The sequence below is a fragment of the Culex quinquefasciatus genome, chromosome 1, assembly GCF_015732765.1.
Source record: "Culex quinquefasciatus strain JHB chromosome 1, VPISU_Cqui_1.0_pri_paternal, whole genome shotgun sequence".
Classification (NCBI taxonomy): domain Eukaryota; kingdom Metazoa; phylum Arthropoda; class Insecta; order Diptera; family Culicidae; genus Culex; species Culex quinquefasciatus.
Genome location: NC_051861.1, coordinates 18,820,561 through 18,839,446, shown reverse-complemented (window position 1 = coordinate 18,839,446; position 18,886 = coordinate 18,820,561). Strand labels below are relative to the sequence as shown.

At 38.3% G+C, this 18,886-nt stretch overlaps 1 protein-coding gene across 13 annotated transcripts in view; it reads right to left on the bottom strand.

Annotated features, from left to right (window-relative positions):
- Positions 1–18,886, bottom strand: part of LOC6032190 (peripheral plasma membrane protein CASK) — a 614,477-nt gene that overhangs the window by 542,205 nt on the left and 53,386 nt on the right. For all 13 annotated transcript variants that reach the window (XM_038258117.1, XM_038258110.1, XM_038258121.1 and 10 more), the window contains 2 exons: positions 11,911–12,023; positions 1,616–1,721 (listed from right to left, as the gene is read on the bottom strand). In XM_038258117.1, the coding sequence (XP_038114045.1) occupies positions 1,616–1,721; positions 11,911–12,023 (219 nt within the window). The remainder of the gene's footprint in view (positions 1–1,615; positions 1,722–11,910; positions 12,024–18,886) is intronic.

Here is an 18,886-nt window from a genome sequence, read left to right as displayed (position 1 = left end):
CGAATTAAGGTTGTTGAACAGAGTCCAAAAACAAAACTTGAAAAAAAACGTTGACAACCTGGATTTCCTAGCTGCAACAATATTATTCTAGGCTTATTGTTTTGTCAGGATACCGCCAACGGCAAAATGAGACGTTTTTGAAAAACGCTCACGACTTGCACAATTTTGATCCTAACCTCAAATGATACGAGCTTCTTATGCTGCACAGTCAACAATAAATCAATTGAAACGCCACGACTGAAACAAACAATTAGACATCTGGTCGACAAACAGAAATGCATACCGTCAGTGCTCAGCATGTACTCCTTGCTTCAGATTTGAATTTTAGAATTTACAAATCTTTTAAAATCCATCGAGAAGTTGAATTTCATCAGCTTGGTTAGTTTCATAATTCGTCACGAGTGCAAGTATCAAATTGCCAAAATACCACATTACGCCAAGTGAGCATGCCACCGACGGCATGTTTGCTTAGGCTTGTGGGTGGTTTGCGATGGAATCAACACAAAGCCAAACATACTCATGTACACGGACACAGCTGCATTAAGTCAGCCTCGGGGCAGGTAGACACAATGACGACAGTCTCGCAGCAGCAGGACACCGGGCCAAGTTTGCACAAGCCTGACACAAAGAGGAGCAAACGTCTTCCGGGTCTTAGGGTCAGGATGATTCCCTGAGGCTGTACAGTACAAAAGGAACAGATAATGGCCACCTGGGTAATTATGACGGACCAGAAGGTGATACAAATTGGTACGTGGAGAGGCTTACTATGGGCCGGCACAATTAGAATCACCTGTCAGACATGTGAGACTTTCTGCTAAAAATAACGGATAGTTTCAACAAAGATAAACACACATTCAGAATAATTGTGAAAATAAGTTACTTTTTCCCATTATTTGCTGTGCAAGATTATCCGAGTCGCCAAAATTCCATAACGAAAACAGTCAACATTCAACACTAGTCACTTTACAACGGGAGCACCCACGTGTGAAACCAAAAATAGCTAAATATAGTCTAATCCAACCACGCCTACAAACCGCACCATAAACTTTGTCTTCACCTGATCGAAAAACGCAACATTTTCCACAAAAAGAGCACTTGTCTGCCACGTCATCCGCCACCCCAACAAGAAACGCTTTATCGGCCTTGTTTAAGATTTCCTGCCTGTTTTTGTGTGTGGTGTTATTTACATGATGACGAAGAAAAACTCATGACAAACCCTCCAACACCATGTTCATAGTTCTTCACGGCTTTCACCTTCGCAGAAATTTTAAAGTAGACAACGAATAGAAGAACATATTTGTGTTTTTTCACGTTTCATGTTGACGTGGGAAGTTACAGAGAAGGCATACACATTTATTTCTCAAAAGATGACATAACACTTAAGTCGATGTTTTTTTTTTTTTTTTTTGAAAACTTTAGTTTTTTTCTATTAAAATGTATGAAAGTCGAATGGTTTTACATTATAGTTTGTACGGACAGATTTAGCGATTCTTATTGCAGCTTCCAATTTGAATTATTCAAGTTACTCGTTGTTTTCATCTTCAAAGGCTCATTTATAAAACGATTTCTTATTATTTGCGAATGGTGTAATCTAGCAAAAACAAAATATACTCACAATTCGAAAACCATATACAGCATGCCCTCGGAGCTGTACGTTTCCAGCAGCTCGACAATGTGAGGATGTTTCAGCATGTGACATATTGTTGCTTCTCGTTTCAGATCTGTAAAAAAATTTGAGTGACAGAAAGAGAGAGAAAAAAAAGATATGATATGATGGGTAAAACGGACAGCAAAAGTGCAGGGGGGGAAAAGGGTATCCACATCAGCTCGGATCGTTCCTCCATCATAAAGCTCGACGTATATAATTGGAGGAAAGAGTTGATACTAGGCGCGTAAGAGAATAAAAAAAAAATTACAAGCCATGGTTTGAACATTTGAATGAAAAAAGTGTTTTAAAATGCATTTAACACTTGCCCAGATGTTTTGCAATATTTAGTTTTCAAAATATCAAAGTATATTAACGAAATAGGAAATTGCATTTCAAAATATTTTCAGGTCATTAGACCTTTTTTCCATGAAAATTTTGAAGTTCTAAAAATATTTGCAACGGCCTTATGGTTAAATGAAATTTAACAAGTTTAAACCAAACATGTTGTTGTTGTCATATTTCCTATAGAAATCCCAGGTTCACGATTGAAAAACAACAATATCTTTCTAAGGTACATCATCTACATCGTACAGGTTGTTGTTCGCGTGGTTACGTTCTGGATTAAATTTCCAACGACTTCAATATGCTGAAGCTCGAATGCACACCCATTTGTCATTCTTCATCATCTTCATCATTGTTAGCGAGTGAAGGAGAAGTGTACGATGCAGTATATGTCAGTTGTTTTTCAGTGTTTCTCCCAGAAAAAAATAAAGTGGATAAGCTCCCGACGGTTTTCCCAAGCGATATGCCAAGAAAAGCACCATACGGTTCGTGTCCCCCAAACTACTCCGCCAAGAATGACACAATCAACAACGTCTAGAGTCAACCGAGCGAGCTTTATGTATATGGATGAACAAGAAGAACTAGATCCACCGGGAAAAGGCACCCCGATTCGTTACCACCCGGAATACATTGTCTTTCCCTAGTGTAGTTCCCTGCTGGAACTGATTTATTTCACCTCACTGGTCCAAACTGCTATAGCAGGTGTGCAAGCGATGAAGCAGAGAATGCAATTGAGAAAAAAATCATTTCAAAAGTTTCAATAAGCAAGATATCAACTTCAACTTTAAATCATCTGTTAAAATTTAAGGTTTTTTTTTATAAAATAAAAAATCAACGGCTGTGTAGCTGTAAGCAAATTTACATTACTCACAAAGGTATCACTTTGCCCTCAGATCATTTCTCCGCAAAAGCAGTATCAACCGCAAAATATAGTATCAAAAATGGTGCAAAGTATCGTATCTTTGAAGGCGGCGAAAGGATAACGTGGGCCAAAACGCCAAATCGTCATAAGTTGGATTCAATTTTTAAGATAACATGAAGAGTGTTCCCAGCATAGAATTCCTAGAGTGAAAAGATGACAGGTGTGCGAGGGACGATAAACCGTCTTAAGGCTTTAGTGGTTTCAGATTTCATCGTGAAGGAAAGAAAAAGTTTTTTTATCCCACGGAAAAACCTCGATAGGGATTATAAAGGTTAATTTCAGGGATTCCACGAGGATTTTTTTTCCAGGAATTGTGATTTTTGAAGGAATTTGGGACTAAACCTTTTCCAGTCAACATATAAAAATGTCCAGGGCGATTGATGTATTAGTGTAGTAAGAGTTAGAAGACAAATTTACAATACTATTTAAAACGACATTGTGATTTGATTAGTAAATTTAATTTATCTTCACCAAATAACGGAAAGCACAAGAAGATTGAATTCAAAACACTAAGAACACCTTTGTCACTTTCCCAGCAAAGTGTCTCTATCGATGGCTCCAAGAACCATCAGATCTCTCACAAAATTTGTTTAGCCAAGCTAGAAGGCATCAATCTCGACGCACTATCTTAAAATAATACTGCCTTCTCCTAATTGACACCGGTAGAAGCGCCCGAAGCTAGATTGGGAATGATTTATATCATTCCAACCACTTTCTTTGATGAAATAAATTGAGTTTGAGCTGCAAAAGTAGAAGAAAAAAAAACAGGAATACCCAATGAGTTTGAAATTGTTTCATTTGTTGGCCTCTTTATTAAGAAGGGAGTATTCTTACTAAGCTTAAAAAGAAATTGCCATTTCCAGACCTTTCTCCCGACAGAAAGCTGGGCTGGCAAAAAAAGTTGATCATCACGTGTACTATTACGAAGTACTTTAAGTAATCTTCCAAAGCCAACATCATCATCAATTCCAATTATCAACGGCCAGTTCAAACAACATTTGGACTGCTCAGTTCAGTCAGCCTGAAACACGTCGAAAGAAAAAGAAAACAATTAAATATTCCATTCACATCACCCACGTGCCACTTTTCCATGCTTGAAATCGAAAAAAATTCCCTTCAGACTGAAGTGAAAAAGCTATGGATGTACCCTTTCCTCATTAAGTTGTTTTTATTTATAATATTTGTTTAACTTAGTAACACAAAGTGTACGTTTTAATGTAGAAAAAAAAACCTACGCAAAAAAATAATTTCAATATAATTATTTAGTAGACACCATAGCCATCTCAGAATGAAAATACCAACAAAAGTTTTCCGTTTTCAATGTTTTGCATGAACTTCAATCATGTTGTTTGAAGAAACCATTAATGTTTAAAATAATAACTTATTCCACCTGTGTATCTCTCATCCCTATCCAAAAAAATACATACATACACGGAGAAAAAGGGTGCCCAAAATCGTGAACAAGCGTTCATAAAAATGGGAACCACTAACAAAGTGTTCAAATGCCATGGTACGTTTTTTATTTTTTTTTTTTCACACACGCGAAATTAATCCAGTTTTTAAAAAGTTCATTTTAAGAAAAATTTACCTCAGCCAACTTTTTCATTACATCGATTGCCTGGTTTCAATTTAAAAAAACTCATAAAAATGTTATTAACTGAGTAAACCGACTATTTCAGAATTCATAAAAGGTAAATTAATTTTGAAATTTCAATTTACTACGCCAACCTCACTGCATGACAAATAGAAAATAAAAATAAAAAGTTAAACGCAACAAAAAACGACACCACCGGCGCCATATTCCACCGCCCCCGCCAATAAACAATGTATCGGCCATGAACGATAACTGAATTTCGCCGCTTCCCGAGCAGACGGAGATAATTTGGGAATAACATTTTTTGATGTTTGAAAATACTAGGCCAATAACATTTTATGTTATTTATAACATAATTTGTTATTCTTCGTTATTGTTTTATTGTTATTGGATTGTTATTGTAATAACAGACTAATAACATTTTAAGTTATTCTTCAAACAAATCTTTGTTATTATTTTTTTGTTATTTTAACAACAAATCCTATCATCCTAATAACAGTTGGTGTAATTCTACCATGACAAAACATGTTATTCCCAAGTTATTTTGGATTAAAGACCAATGACAAATTTTGTTATGATGACATAAACTGCTATTAAACTCTTATGCAAAAATGGATTTTTCAAGAAGATTCCATAACATTTTCTGTTATTTTAACAGTATTTGTTATTGAAATGGCATGAATTTTGTTCTTACCATCTGCACGGGTTTCCTCATGAAAAATTAATTAACGCGGGCGGCACCAACCCATCGTGTAAAACTTCACAATCTTCCCCTATCGGCGCACCAGCTGAGTTCATCTCCATGAAAATTCAGCTGGAAACAATCGTAAATTAATTACAGCCGGGCTTTCGCAAACCACCTGCCCTACGATGGGCTTTTGATATTTCCGTATACACAGATTTATGATTTTAAAAAGGCTCAGGAAAAAATGCGTAGCAGCAACAACAGCAAAAAAAAAGAATGACAAATTGAGCCTGACTTTAATGATAGCGTGAAGCGCAGGATAAATAATGCTTATTAAAAAAAATTAACGAATTCATTCGTTGAAGTTCTAAGTTGTTTAAAAAAATTAATTGATGAAAATGTTTCAAAAATAATTCCTATTTTAATTATTTTTTTTAAATTTAATTACATTTGCTTGAATATGTAGAATATATAGAAATGTGGAAATATGTAAAAGAAATCTTTATAGGGGAACAGCATCTAATTCCATCGTGCCTCTAATGTGGGTATATTAGTACATTGACATTCAATTACAGCTCGTAAAAAGCGTCTTCAGCTGAAATCAAGTGAGAAATAGTTTAAAAGGAAGTGTATCAAATGTTTTACAAAATAAGTCAGCAAATTGGATGGAGTTAGAAGGGAGTGCTTAATCTGCCAAATATATGACAATTTATCCAACATTAAGATTGGAATTCAACTTTTGAAAAAAAAAAGTGGAATCCAGGTGAAAATTAAACCATTGAACAATTCTCTACGAAATCGTCCGATTTCGACCATTTTTATTTTTGTATTTTTTTATTTGGCTCAAATTTTGTGAGGGCCTTCCCTATGACCAAAGATGCAATTTTGTGTCATTGGTTCACCAATACAAGTCTTCATACAGTTTTGACAGCTATCCTTTTGAAAATTGTACCGTAAAACGGGGTGGTTTGATAGATTTGAGATTTTTGCGCAAAATGAAGAGTACAAATTAAATACATACGGAGTAGTATGGAATTATACTGACCGAGGTAAAGATGTGCTCAAAGTAACTCAATAATAATCTTTCAAAAATTGAAAGGTTTAAAATGTTAGTTAACCATAATTAGAAAAATGCTGATGAAAAGCATTATTTAAATTTTCTCAAAGTGTCCTGATTTTCTCAATAAACATGATTTTGAATCGGGAAACTGAATACGTTTTCGGATTCTTCGAACAATTTCCTACTTGGAGAAGGTAAAATATGTTTTAAAAAAATATTATGTGTTTTTGAAACAAAATTCAAAAACGTCTCCAAATTTATAGACATTTTCAGTAGAAAAAATTTCATATAAAATGTGAAAACTTTTAATCATGCCTCTAATTCAGTTTAAAATGCAATATAAATCGATAATTTTATAAACAAAACTAGTTTTTTTTTTCAGACAGATTTTTGACAATTTTACCTAAAATTTATAATTATTTTGTAAAAAAAAGCTTATAAAAATAGTTAACAAAATATAAACATTGATTTGCTTTCTTCAAAAATATATCTGCAACTAAAGTTTGAACACCTTAAATCTGTTTTAACAAGAAAAACTATCACTAAAATCACTGCGGAATTCAAACCAAAAATTATTAGAGTAACTATTTTTTGAAACGTTATTGAAAATCCTTTTTTTTAAAGAACATGGACTTTGTACATGAACATTAGGGTGGGTACGGAATTTGAAAAGTTCTCAGGTCAAGTTCTGGTGTGGTTCCCCTTGTAGGGCATACCCATAGGGACTCTCACGCCAAATTTCAGCTCATTTGGTTGAAAACTGGCTTGTCTCAAGCAAGTTCAAGTTTACATGGGATTTACTATGGGAAATTTTGAATTTTCGTTCATTCGCTCCTACAGGCCTGGGAAAAAACACGTAGAAACTTCTAGGATGGCCAGAAATGAGCGGAATCGTCTGGAGAACAACTTTCCCTAAGAGACCAGGTCGATTCGTTCAACCCCCATCGAGCTCAACGGCAATACATCCGGGGTTTTCGGAACCAACGGTTTTCCCCAGAAAGCATCAAATTTTCCTTAGCATGCTATGAATGCTTGATGAACAACGCGACGCCACATGTCAAACAGCTACCACGTGGACTAGCATCGCCTATGAAAAATGACTTTTTATTACTTTTTGAACTATAGAATTATCATTTATGGTGATCCTGTTACTATTTAGCTGTATTCTAAACCTCCAAATAAGAAAAAAACTGTTATGGTGCAAATTTTACAATCACGTGGTAGCTGTTTGACATGTGGCGTCGCGTTGTTCATCAAGCATTCATAGCATGCTAAGGAAAATTTGATGCTTTCTGGGGAAAACCGTTGGTTCCGAAAACCCCGGATGTATTGCCGTTGAGCTCGATGGGGGTTGAACGAATCGACCTGGTCTCTTAGGGAAAGTTGTTCTCCAGACGATTCCACTCATTTCTGGCCATCCTAGAAATTTCTACATGTTTTCCCCAGGCCTGTAGGAGCGAATGAACGAAAATTCAAAATTTCCCATAGTAAATCCCATGTAAACTTGAACTCGCTTGAGACAAGCCAGTTTTCAACCAAATGAGCTGAAATTTGGCGTGAGAGTCCCTATGGGTATGTCCTACAAGGAGAACCACACCAGAACTTGATCTGAGAACTTTTCAAAATCCGTACCCACCCTAATGAACATGTTTAAAAATGATAATCTTGAGAAAAACCTTACCAGTTGGAAAATATTCAAAAAATAAATTGACATCCTATCAATGTCACCCCGGTTTACGGTACGTAAATATTTGGAAATCTGTATCTTTTGAATGAATTTACTGATCATTCTGGTTTCTTGGACAAAGTTGTAGGTATTGTTGAGGACTATTAAGAAAAAAAAGAAGTACACGTAATTTTTGTTGCCGATTTTATAATTAACTTTTTTTACATAAACTTAATTTCCCAAAATCCGTTTGACTTATTTTTTTTTTTCATAAAAATTGAATTTGCAATTGAAAAGTTCTTTACATATTTTTTGATAAAGGGCCCCGTTTGCAAGATAAAGTCATTGAAAGTTTGATTCCAGCGAAATATTTACAGTTATTCGATTATTTAAAACAGTGATAATGAGTGACCATTTCTTAAAATATTGGCCTTCAAAACGAGACCCTTTATCGAAAAATCTGTTAAGTTATTTTCAATTGCCAATTAATTTTTTCAAAAAAAATAGGTCAAAACAGTTTTACATACATACATCAATTCTTTCCAAAAATATTTTTTGTTTCATAAATTCATAATTCGTCGGCAAAATTTAAGACCATACTTCTTTATGGCTCAAAAGTTTTGGATTTTTGTCCTATCAAGCAATCTCAAAAATAAAAAACCATTTTTGCGAAATCAAGTAATTGTGAAAAAAAAGTTTACTTTAAAAAAACCAGCATTTTTTTTCCTGTACCTATTTTTTCATCAGAGTCCTCATCAATACCTACAACTTCGTCGAAGACACAAATTTGATTCAAATGTTACAGATTCACGAATATTTACGTACAATTTATGTATTGAAAAAAAAACGGAATCGACGTAACACCTTATAATGTGGCCCTCTTAAACCTTGCGGTTTCGTCAACGGATCCACAGGCGTGTATCGTTCTTTTTGCGACAAGACTCCGCCTCCCGGGTCTCCTAAGTGTGAAGGTATGGGCACGGGGAGAGGGCACCGAATACCTATATTTACACTTAGAATTTTTTGCGTCCGCCCCGGGATTCAAACCGGCGACCTCTGGATTGTGAGTCCAGTGCGCGGTCCGATTGATCCACACAGGCAGACAATTTATGTATTGACAGCTGCCAAAATTTTATGGAGACTTTTATGGGTGAACACAAAATGGCTTCTTTGGTCATAGGGAAGGTCCCCACAAAGTTTGAGTCAAACCAAAAAAATACAAATAAATTCCATTTCCGGTTTTGGTAGAGAATTGCTAAATAGTAGTTCAGCCAAAAAGTTGCTAAATGATGATTTTTTCATTAGGAATCGAACGATTCTGAAAAATAATTCAAAAAAAAGTGTAGCCGTCCACGCGTAAGCCATCTTGCATGCTGTTCCGACACAGTAGTCTATAATTACTGAAAAGCTTGTAACGTCTTCTCCATCACCTTTGAAGTGCAATTCACTTTTTGTGGAACAGCATTGTGGTTCAAAGATGAAAAATGTTGCACATGAGAATGTTTAATCTTTGTTGATCGAAAAATTCCTTCGTTTCACAAATCGTCTCTCCAGCGCTCAAACCACATCTAACGCCACCGCCATTTGCACAGGAAGATTCCAGCAGTAAAAATACACTTTTTCAAATGGCACCGAGAACCTTTTCGTATGATTCCCTGCTTTTTGAAGTCAAGACAGAAACTCCATAATTTGGAACCGTTTGTGAGCGCACACGGCACGGCAAAATTGAAACAAATTTAATTTGAGGACGTGGAGAACCCTTCTCGGAGTGAATGGAATTTCTCTGGTGGTGCTTGAGATGGATGTTGGGTGGAAAGAATTCTATAGTGTTTTTGGTTTTCTAAAAAGTGTGCATTTGTTTAAGAGAAAATATTGTACAATAAGTTCACAACTGATACTTTCAAGAGTTCTTCTACATTCTATATTACGTCTATGGAAATAACTCTTGAATTTTTCTAACGGTGGGAACATTCTTATTATAAAAACACTGCTTAATTCACCTAAAGGTATTTTTAAAGCCGTTCGTATGGAACTTGAAAATGTTCAAGGTATTGCCGTGAAATACCTTTCTATTTATTATAAAGCACAAAAAACCGTTGTTAACAGATCGTCCCCGCACACTAAAATCGTAAGCCCAGTGAACCGGTTGACTGTGGGAAGAAGAGCGACAGACTCGGGTTTCCCGGAAGCAGGCCCGTGCGTCAGCACTCAGTTAACGGCACACCGTAGAGCAGCATAATATATTTCAATTAGATTATGTTTCGGGGTTCTTTACCTTGATTCCCCTGTAACTGGGTGCTTGCGGGGGTGAGTCTTTGAAGTGGGATGTAACCGAGTGGGAGTCCAAGGGTTCTAGAGAGTTTTGGATGGCTTTTTTTCCAGGTAGAACATAAGACACTCGTGTTAGATTTTCGGAAGGATTAGCTTTGCTGTTGATTTGTAAATAACCATGCGATTCCATCAAAAACAAAACGCTCTGAAAATTCAGTTTTTTGACTCACTTTGTCTCGTAATTTGTGGGCATCCCACTCGGAATTTTTCGCTCTGCGCCCTGGTGTCGTCACGGTCGACAGCGTTCACTTTATGATGAACCCCATTTTCACGGTTCACTGCAGGCTTATCTCGAGGACAATAAATCAACCTCCGTAGTCCTATAGTCGTAGCACACGTGACCCCAACCTACTCCCCCCCAACACATGTGTCATCTTTGGATCACAGAAAGGGGCCAACGTCGAGTCGGAAATGTTCCCCCGGAAAAGAAGGGGATACTGTACGTTTCTGTCAGGTTGGTATTAGCTAATGACGGCATAGATCAACAGCTACGGGGCCACATCTAAGACTCTGGGTGAGCATTAGGGCCCCATCCTAATCTGGGAATTAATTAGTAGCCACAGCTGAGAGCGAAACACCGAAGCAGCACTGAAATTGAGGTTTGGTTTGTGGTTTTTGTTTTCGTTTACGTTTCCAAAAATGACACGTGGTTGGTTGATGCCGGGGTTTTCAATGGGGAAATTTCGTGCTTGAGCTGCTGTCTAAATATCGAGGTTGATCCAACCCCGGGAACGAGGGTGTTAACCCATCCATTTCAAGAAGGGTACAGCTTACTAAGTGGTGGGGTGAGGCGATGAGATGACAGAAATTGTATATTATTCATATGTTGAATTAAGAAAACTCAAGTTGATGCAAAACTTTCTGGTAATTCTGTAGTCTGTCTTTCGCAGATAAACAAATTGTGGCAAAGTGGCTTTAAAAACTAAATCCTTAATAATTTGAAATTATAACACCGACCAACAAAATTTCTGCGCAGGTTCAACTCGAGGGGAATAAATAAATATTTAGACAGGACCGAATTATTTTTCTCCAAATACTGTCCACATATTGAATCCATTTTTTGCGTGTATGCAACAGCGACAAACCGCCCTTATTCTCCATAAAACTTTGGAGAAAAACCATTCGGCCCTGCCTAAATATTTTTGAAAAAATCAAAGTGTAGGTACGTGTTTCTGGGGAATCCAAACTTTAAACATTCCCTCGAGTTAAGCCTGCGCACTCATTTGTCAATTTCTGTTCGACGTCGTCGTGCTATCTTGTCGCACCCGCCATTTCGACGTTCCGAGAAAAACGCGCTTCAAGGTTTGACCTTGAATAAACAAAAACTAGAGCACGCAATGTAAACACGTTTTACTTGGTTGACAATTCTGTGCATTGTCCTGAAGTTTGGTTGAAGTTGGTTGCTGCAATCCCGAGTTATAATTACAAATGTTTACGGTAGTCTAACTTGTACGTGCGTCAAACGCGTTCTGACCTGAAATCTCTTTGGCCAGTTGTCGCATTTACATCAATTTTCAGGGAGTGACAAGCACGACAAGATTGAAATGCACGTACGACAAGTTAGCACGACGGCGACGTGTTGGTCAGTGTGTGGTTGAGGTGATTACGAAGGCTTGGTTGTAGGTTGTGAGAGACAACATTCGCAACATAGTTTAAACTTACCGGACGTGCTAAGGCCGGGGCTGGCGGTGAACTTGGCCACGTCGACAATTTTCACTGCAAACTGCTGGTTGGACTCGCGATGAATGCACCGACGGACGATCGAGAAGGGACCCCTGAGAGGAGGAAAAAAAAGAGAAAACATATAGCAAAAACATCTCAATTAGTTGTGCAGCACGGCATGGCACGGTATGGTATGAAATGCAAAGAAAATTATGTGGTGAAAAAAACAGAGAGAAAAGTCTACATCGTGCAGGCATCATGAAAATTTTATTCTCGTTGTATTTCAACTTTGCTTTGTTGAATAATGAATAGCAGCAGCAGCAGCAGCACACTTTGTGCTGGAAGAATTTCTGCACTTTGTTTTCCGTCGGGGTACAACTGTTAATTGGCAAGTCAAACGGATTCCGCACTCAAAGTTTGAAGTTCTTGAACTTTTTTAATCGAATATAACACGGAGAAAAGAGTTGCATTTAATAATTGAAAAATAAATGGAAAATACACTATGTTTTCCAGAAGATAGTCCAGAAGTTTGCTACTCGAGTAAATCTTTAAAATGGACATACACAGGAAAAGATCAACTCGCGCGCTGTAGTGAATTGTTGTTCATGAATTTGAGAACCACGAAGAAAGTTACGTCATCCAAATTTTCAACTTTTTTATCACAGTGCTTCGCCTTTTGGGGGAGGATTTGCCATGAGAATTTCCGATGCACGGTATGCAGTGCAGGCAAGTTTTGTCCGGAAGCACGCCGTTCATATAACTCAATGAATTATTAAAGCACACAAAATGGAACACATACATTTTGGGAGCATCTTCCGCTCTTTGTGTGTGTTGGTGTATGGTCCCGTGCGCAAACAGAACAAAACATTGTAGTAAACAGTAAACATGGCTTGCGAGGAAATTGCGTGGAGTTTGGTGCAAAGTTGACCGATTGAGAGCTGCATCAAAACTAAACCATATTCTAAATTTCTATTTTTTCATTTGTGTTTTAAATAAAACATAAAATGCCACATGAAAATCATACTCCGACAAGCCGAAAAGACATAGATTTCAATTTCAAAGATTCAAACCTACGCAGAGCTTGTTGTTTGGAGGCGTTCTTACGACAACCAATGAAGGCTACATCCCTCGCCGACAGCAAAGTTCGTTAAAGTTAACGATGCCTCGTTGCGAAATTACTTTGTTCAATATTCCGGAAATTGGCATTGGGGTAGGAAGCTATTATTTTGGCAAAATTGGTGCTCACTTGCAACGTTATTTTTGCGTTTTTTTTTTTGCTTTTCTTCTGTGAGAGAACATTCCTTGACTTTATTTTGCTCTACCAGCAGAATTAAAATACCAGCGTGACTTGAAGCTTATTTGATGCAATTCTTCAAACACCGCAAAATCTCCGCCAGCAATCTGCGGTCAAATCCGGCCACGTGGCTCCGTTCTCATAACCAGTCTTCGAATGAGCCAAAGATTGTCGATTTCAATCTGATTTGATTACAGTCTCCACCACTCCAACCCGGAGACGACCTCCGGCAATTGAACGAGCATTACAAATGAGAAAATTGAATTAATATCCACTGCTGTGTATTTTGTTTCGGTATATCTACTGCTGCAGCCCTGCCTGACCCAGAGAAGGCAAAAGTCTAAAAGTCGAACTTTCGGTCGACGTTGTCATCGTCGTCTCGACGTCGACGTTGAAATAAAGTGAACATCTTAATTTTAATTGAATTTTATCAACAAATGGCATAGATGCCCCTCGTCCGACGAGCCAGTAGCGATTCCGATGGTGATGGAGGACGCAGATGAAACTTGTGGGAAGTTTCGAGAAGAAGTTGGCTTAATGAAATTGTATCAACATTTCTGGACTACTGCACGGAGAAAAAAGAGTTCCCAAAATCGTGAACAAGCGTTCATGAAAATGGGAACCACGAACAAAGTGTTCAAATTTCATGGTACGTTTTTCAAAATCGTACCATGGGATTTGAACACTTTGTTCGAGGTTCCCATTTTCATGAACGCTTGTTCACGATTTTGGGAACTCTTTTTTTTCCGTGTGGAGGGTTGCATTGTAGGTCAAACTAAGCGGTATTGGAAAAGATCTTAAGCTTTGAGGACAAAAGTCATCAGTCGTGGGACATCATACGAGGGAATTGAAATTTTATAGCACTCAGGATCATTCAAATTTTGGTTTAAAAATTACAATCTTGTTCTAGAATTGTCTTATTGCTCATTTCGCTTCTCCGTAAAGGCTCTCTAGTTTGATTACTTTAATCAACCTTTGATGGCCAATTACGCTTTGCAAATTTAATTGTCATTAGCCGATGCTCGCAAAAACGCTCTGCAACAGATACCTTGTAGCAACCGTTGAGTCAATATTTTTACCGCAAAATTTTCCATTTTCAATTCGAAAAGCAAACATAACCCTCGTTCCGTATTAATGATGGACAAATAATGCGACCCAGTGGGCATTGTGGCAGATAATTATGCCAAACCCACAAACTCGCCAACCCGACATTCGCTTTAGAGCTCGCTAATTAGTTGCAATTTTATATGCGCGCGCCCCAATTTATGCATGCATAACATTGCCTAACGCCAGGCAAACTGGAATTATTTATGAATTTCCCCGCTCATGGGCCAACTTCGCCACTCGGGAACAATTCACAGCCTAAATTTGCCACGGCATGTTCGGCTTTGCCAGGATTATGCCCAACTTGAAGTGCTTTTCGGGGGGCTTCCACTATTCAACGCTTAAGAAGATTTGGCTGAAGAGGAACTTTTTTGCGAATGTCAGAAAATTGAAAATATTTTCTTTAACAAAAAAACTCCAATAACACAAAATGCCTTATTAAGTCCAAAAATGCCAAACTTTTGGTAAAGGCAAACTCCACATTCCCCTAATCATTTAGTCCTCTTGAAGGAAGACTGCATCGCGACGAGATGGAACGGGACTCACACGCCAGACAAAAGCACCAATTACAACTTTTATGAAACATTCCGGCACAAAAGTTTTCTTTCGTCGGATGTCCTGGGTCTGGCCAGGGTCAGTGGTGGAACTGCTGAAGGAAAATTGGCGACCTTTATGGAATTAGAAAAGTTAGCTGCGCTTCCTCTGGCGTGGGTTTAATGTTTGGCGATTCAGAAGGGAATCTACGTTGCTGCAAGTTACCTAGCCACGTAGCGCTTTGAGGTAACGCTTCCGCCTCGTAAACAAGTAGGTCGGAAGTTCAATGGCAGGCTCAGACCAAGACAATTGGTAATCGTCTTCTTACTAGATTAAATTGCTTATGGTAAAGGGACATTATCCTGACCACCTTAGGAAAGACGACCTATGAAATGATAACATTGACAATAAACATGCATGTTAAAATAATTTAAGAGGAAAATACTAAATCCATTTTTACGATATTCTGCAAGTCGAGTTCCCCTCTGAGATAACTGAGAAAGATTAACTTTTTAAGGTTGGTACAAAACAAAACACAAGAGAATATGTTGCTTGTTCAATTATACTAAATTGTTAAACGCTAAAGGGCATGTTAAATTATTATTAGTATTAGTATTCTAGGCAAGTATTGTTTACAATACAATGCATTAGTTGAAGCAGACGGCAAATATTGTTTTGCACAGTTATCACATTTTAACGCCAATTTGGCCTCACCAGACTGTTACTAATAGCCGGAATTTATCGCACATCTACATTCAGCTCTGCTAATCTCGGCGAATATCCCTAACTATGCCACGCCCAACTGATTAATAATAGATCCATAAATTTCCAAAATAAAATATGGCCAGCGCGAACACAACAATTCCCGGCAGTAACCAGGACCATCTATTACAAACTTAAATTAGTCTGTCCTTCATTTTCAGCCCAAGCAAACAACCAGCTGCTTCATCAAAGCATTCATGAGCTAAGGTGGCCATCTCCCTTAGTAAGAGCGTCACTCCATTTAATCCGTTCCTGATGGCTTTACGTCTGGTTCAATTTACCTTCACCATAGAAGTGCACACCAGGGAACGGGAATAAATTAGTTTTCGCCATGATTTTATGGATAAATTTTTAATATTCATCGCAATAAATCAGTTTGCTTGTAATCTCTCTTCCCGAAGTAAAAGCTGCTTAAACTAAACGCGTACCAGCTGCAAGCCGGGAGGGATGCTTAAGGATATTAATAGTTTCAAGATGCTTCGTTTTTACTTATTTTTCACTTTGTGATACTAACTTCAGAAAAGAATACCAAGTTGAGAGAGTTTGATCACTTGTTCCGAGTTCCCCACGTGGCCGAACTAATGAAGATAAATGAAGACCCACCTTCTGGTTCGGAGACAGGGGGTTTTCGCCCGCTCCTTAAATCCAATTTGAGGCGATGGATTAGGTGAGAACGAAACTTGCACATAAACATGCTTTTGTGAAGTTTTTAAACGGCTTCATCTGCAGTCAATTTTGATTGATAACAAACAAAGGAAAATGTTCCACCTGATTGGATAGAATAAGTAAAACAATCAAACTTATTCAATTTTTAGAATCCGAAGGAAATCATCCTACCACAATTGTTTTGACAGCACTAAAAGTCAATCACTCGTCAATCTCAAACCAAAAGTAAAAGATTTGCGATCGCTGTCCATCACCGACCAAACCTGACCCATCTCATCAGTCCAAGAAAAAGAATAGAAGGAGGTCGGTCAGACATAATCGATTCCAATTTCCTGTGTCCATCCATCCAAGGCAGCAGATCAATCGAATCTGACGTCACTGACATGGAAGTACGGCGCCGTGACCTGGCCCGTGTTCAGATAAAAATGACAATAAATTTTGTTATTTGAGTGAAATATGCTATTCAACTCAGCTACAGTTCAACTGCGATTGTTTGTCCCATCAAACGGCTAAACTCCAAATTTGAGCTCATTCTGACCACGAGAACCCCTTCCTGAAATCCCTTGAAGATTTTTTTTTTCGTTTCAAGGCTTAGCACCGGGAAGTACCCGGATTTTGGCCACCCAAATTTGCACGTGAAGGTGTGTCTAGGAGATCGTATTATGAAAATCATTATTCGAGTAAATTAATTTATTTTTCTCAGTGAGAAGGACAAAAAATACACATTTATTCATTCTCGTGTGCGTGGGCAAACACAAAATACTCAAACTGTTAGGTGTCAACTATTGGGGTTTCACTGTAAGTGAGTTTCAGGATATATCTCGTTGCTTAGATTCTGCACAAAACCAGCTGACCCGAATGAAGAAAAAAAAACCACCCCAGAAAATAATTGCGTTGGCATTAGGCAGGCATAATGGGACGTTCAGTGGATTTGGCCAGTCAGACAAACAGGCCACGCAAGAGAAACCAGAGATTCTATTATGGGAAGTAATAAATTCCACATCTTATCAGTGCACTCTGAGCAGTGCTGGCCATGAAATTGTGTACATGGCAAGTCCGAAAATTGGGAAGCTACAACTTTGGATTTGTTTTTGTAATGGAAAAAAAAGAAAAACTAGATCAAATTTTGTTCATCTATGTTTTCTGCAATCCAGGCTTCAGCAATTCAACGGTCGGTTTTAGTTATTTAAAACTCTCCACTAGGGTGGTCCGAATCCGGGCTTTCTCTGGGCTACCCTGCAAAATTTACTTCACATCCAGGCCATTTACACGCAGCTGGATTACTACTTTGTTTGCTGTGCACACAATAAGCTCAAATTGGGTTCATAACCTGTGTTTAGTAAAAAAAATGGTCAGTTTCAACCGGCGTCACCCTAGTAACAACGGAATCGACGTAACACCTTATAATGTGGCCCTCTTAAACCTTGCGGTTTCGTCAACGGATCCACAGGCGTGTATCGTTCTTTTTGCGACAAGACTCCGCCTCCCGGGTCTCCTAAGTGTGAAGGTATGGGCACGGGGAGAGGGCACCGAATACCTATATTTACACTTAGAATTTTTTGCGTCCGCCCCGGGATTCGAACCAGCGACCTCTGGATTGTGAGTCCAGTGCGCGGTCCGATTGATCCACACAGGCAGACAGTAACAACTCCCACGAAAACGATGTCTGATGATAAGTTATTCTGGTATTTCCCCACCTCAGCCGGTAACACCGCACACTGCCGTAGATGTCATATCACTTGCTCCAAAGTCATTATCAGATTCAGCGTGCAAAACTTTCTCTTCCGGTTGGATTTGGTCTGTGTGAATGTTAGAGTGAGTTTCATAGTTGTATGTGTTCTTCTCTCTGTCTCTTGAAAACAGGCAAATGTGCGGCGGCAAACTAGTGAATCGTTTTCATGAGCTGCAGATTATCACGGTCTTACGGTAAAAAGATAGCTTATGTTGGAAAAGTTTCTTCTACCACACCGTACACCTGTCTAGCGAGCATAGCAAAGTTGTCAAGTCGTTCACAGCATCCATGATAGTTTAAGAAGAGTTTGTTTTCTGTTGAGAATCTACATGATTAGATTTTTAACTTCAAATCGGTTCAAATTTTTATCCTGGAAGCGAAAAGAAATCCTTTCTGCTCAAATAAAATCAAACCATCTAAAACATTCTAACACTTCAAAAATTGGTAGGAAATGTTGGCATGAAATTTCAAATTCAATCCTTTTGTCGTTAGCCGTCTTGTAGGCATCTCCATGTGGAACATTAGCCTTACACTATACGTTGCCCGAAACCATCATAAAAACTGCCATTTTCTTTCAGTCTGGTTGGTTTACACCAGAACACACAAACACTGGTAAAAACGTTAACGAGCACGTGTGCGGACACACGTATGCAAAACAAGCTGACGCTGCTGTTGGCTGACTGGAAAAGAACAACAAAAGGACCTGACGGAGGAACGAGCTGTGCGCCGGAGCTGTGAACCGGTTGTTTGACTTGGCAGCTTTCCTCTGCTTAGCGAGCTTCGGGGTCAGTTGCTACTGGTCATTTTTAGAGCATAGGGACATTCCACTAAGGATCCTTATTGGTTAAAATCTTTCCATTCACTCGAGGATCATTGCTTAAATC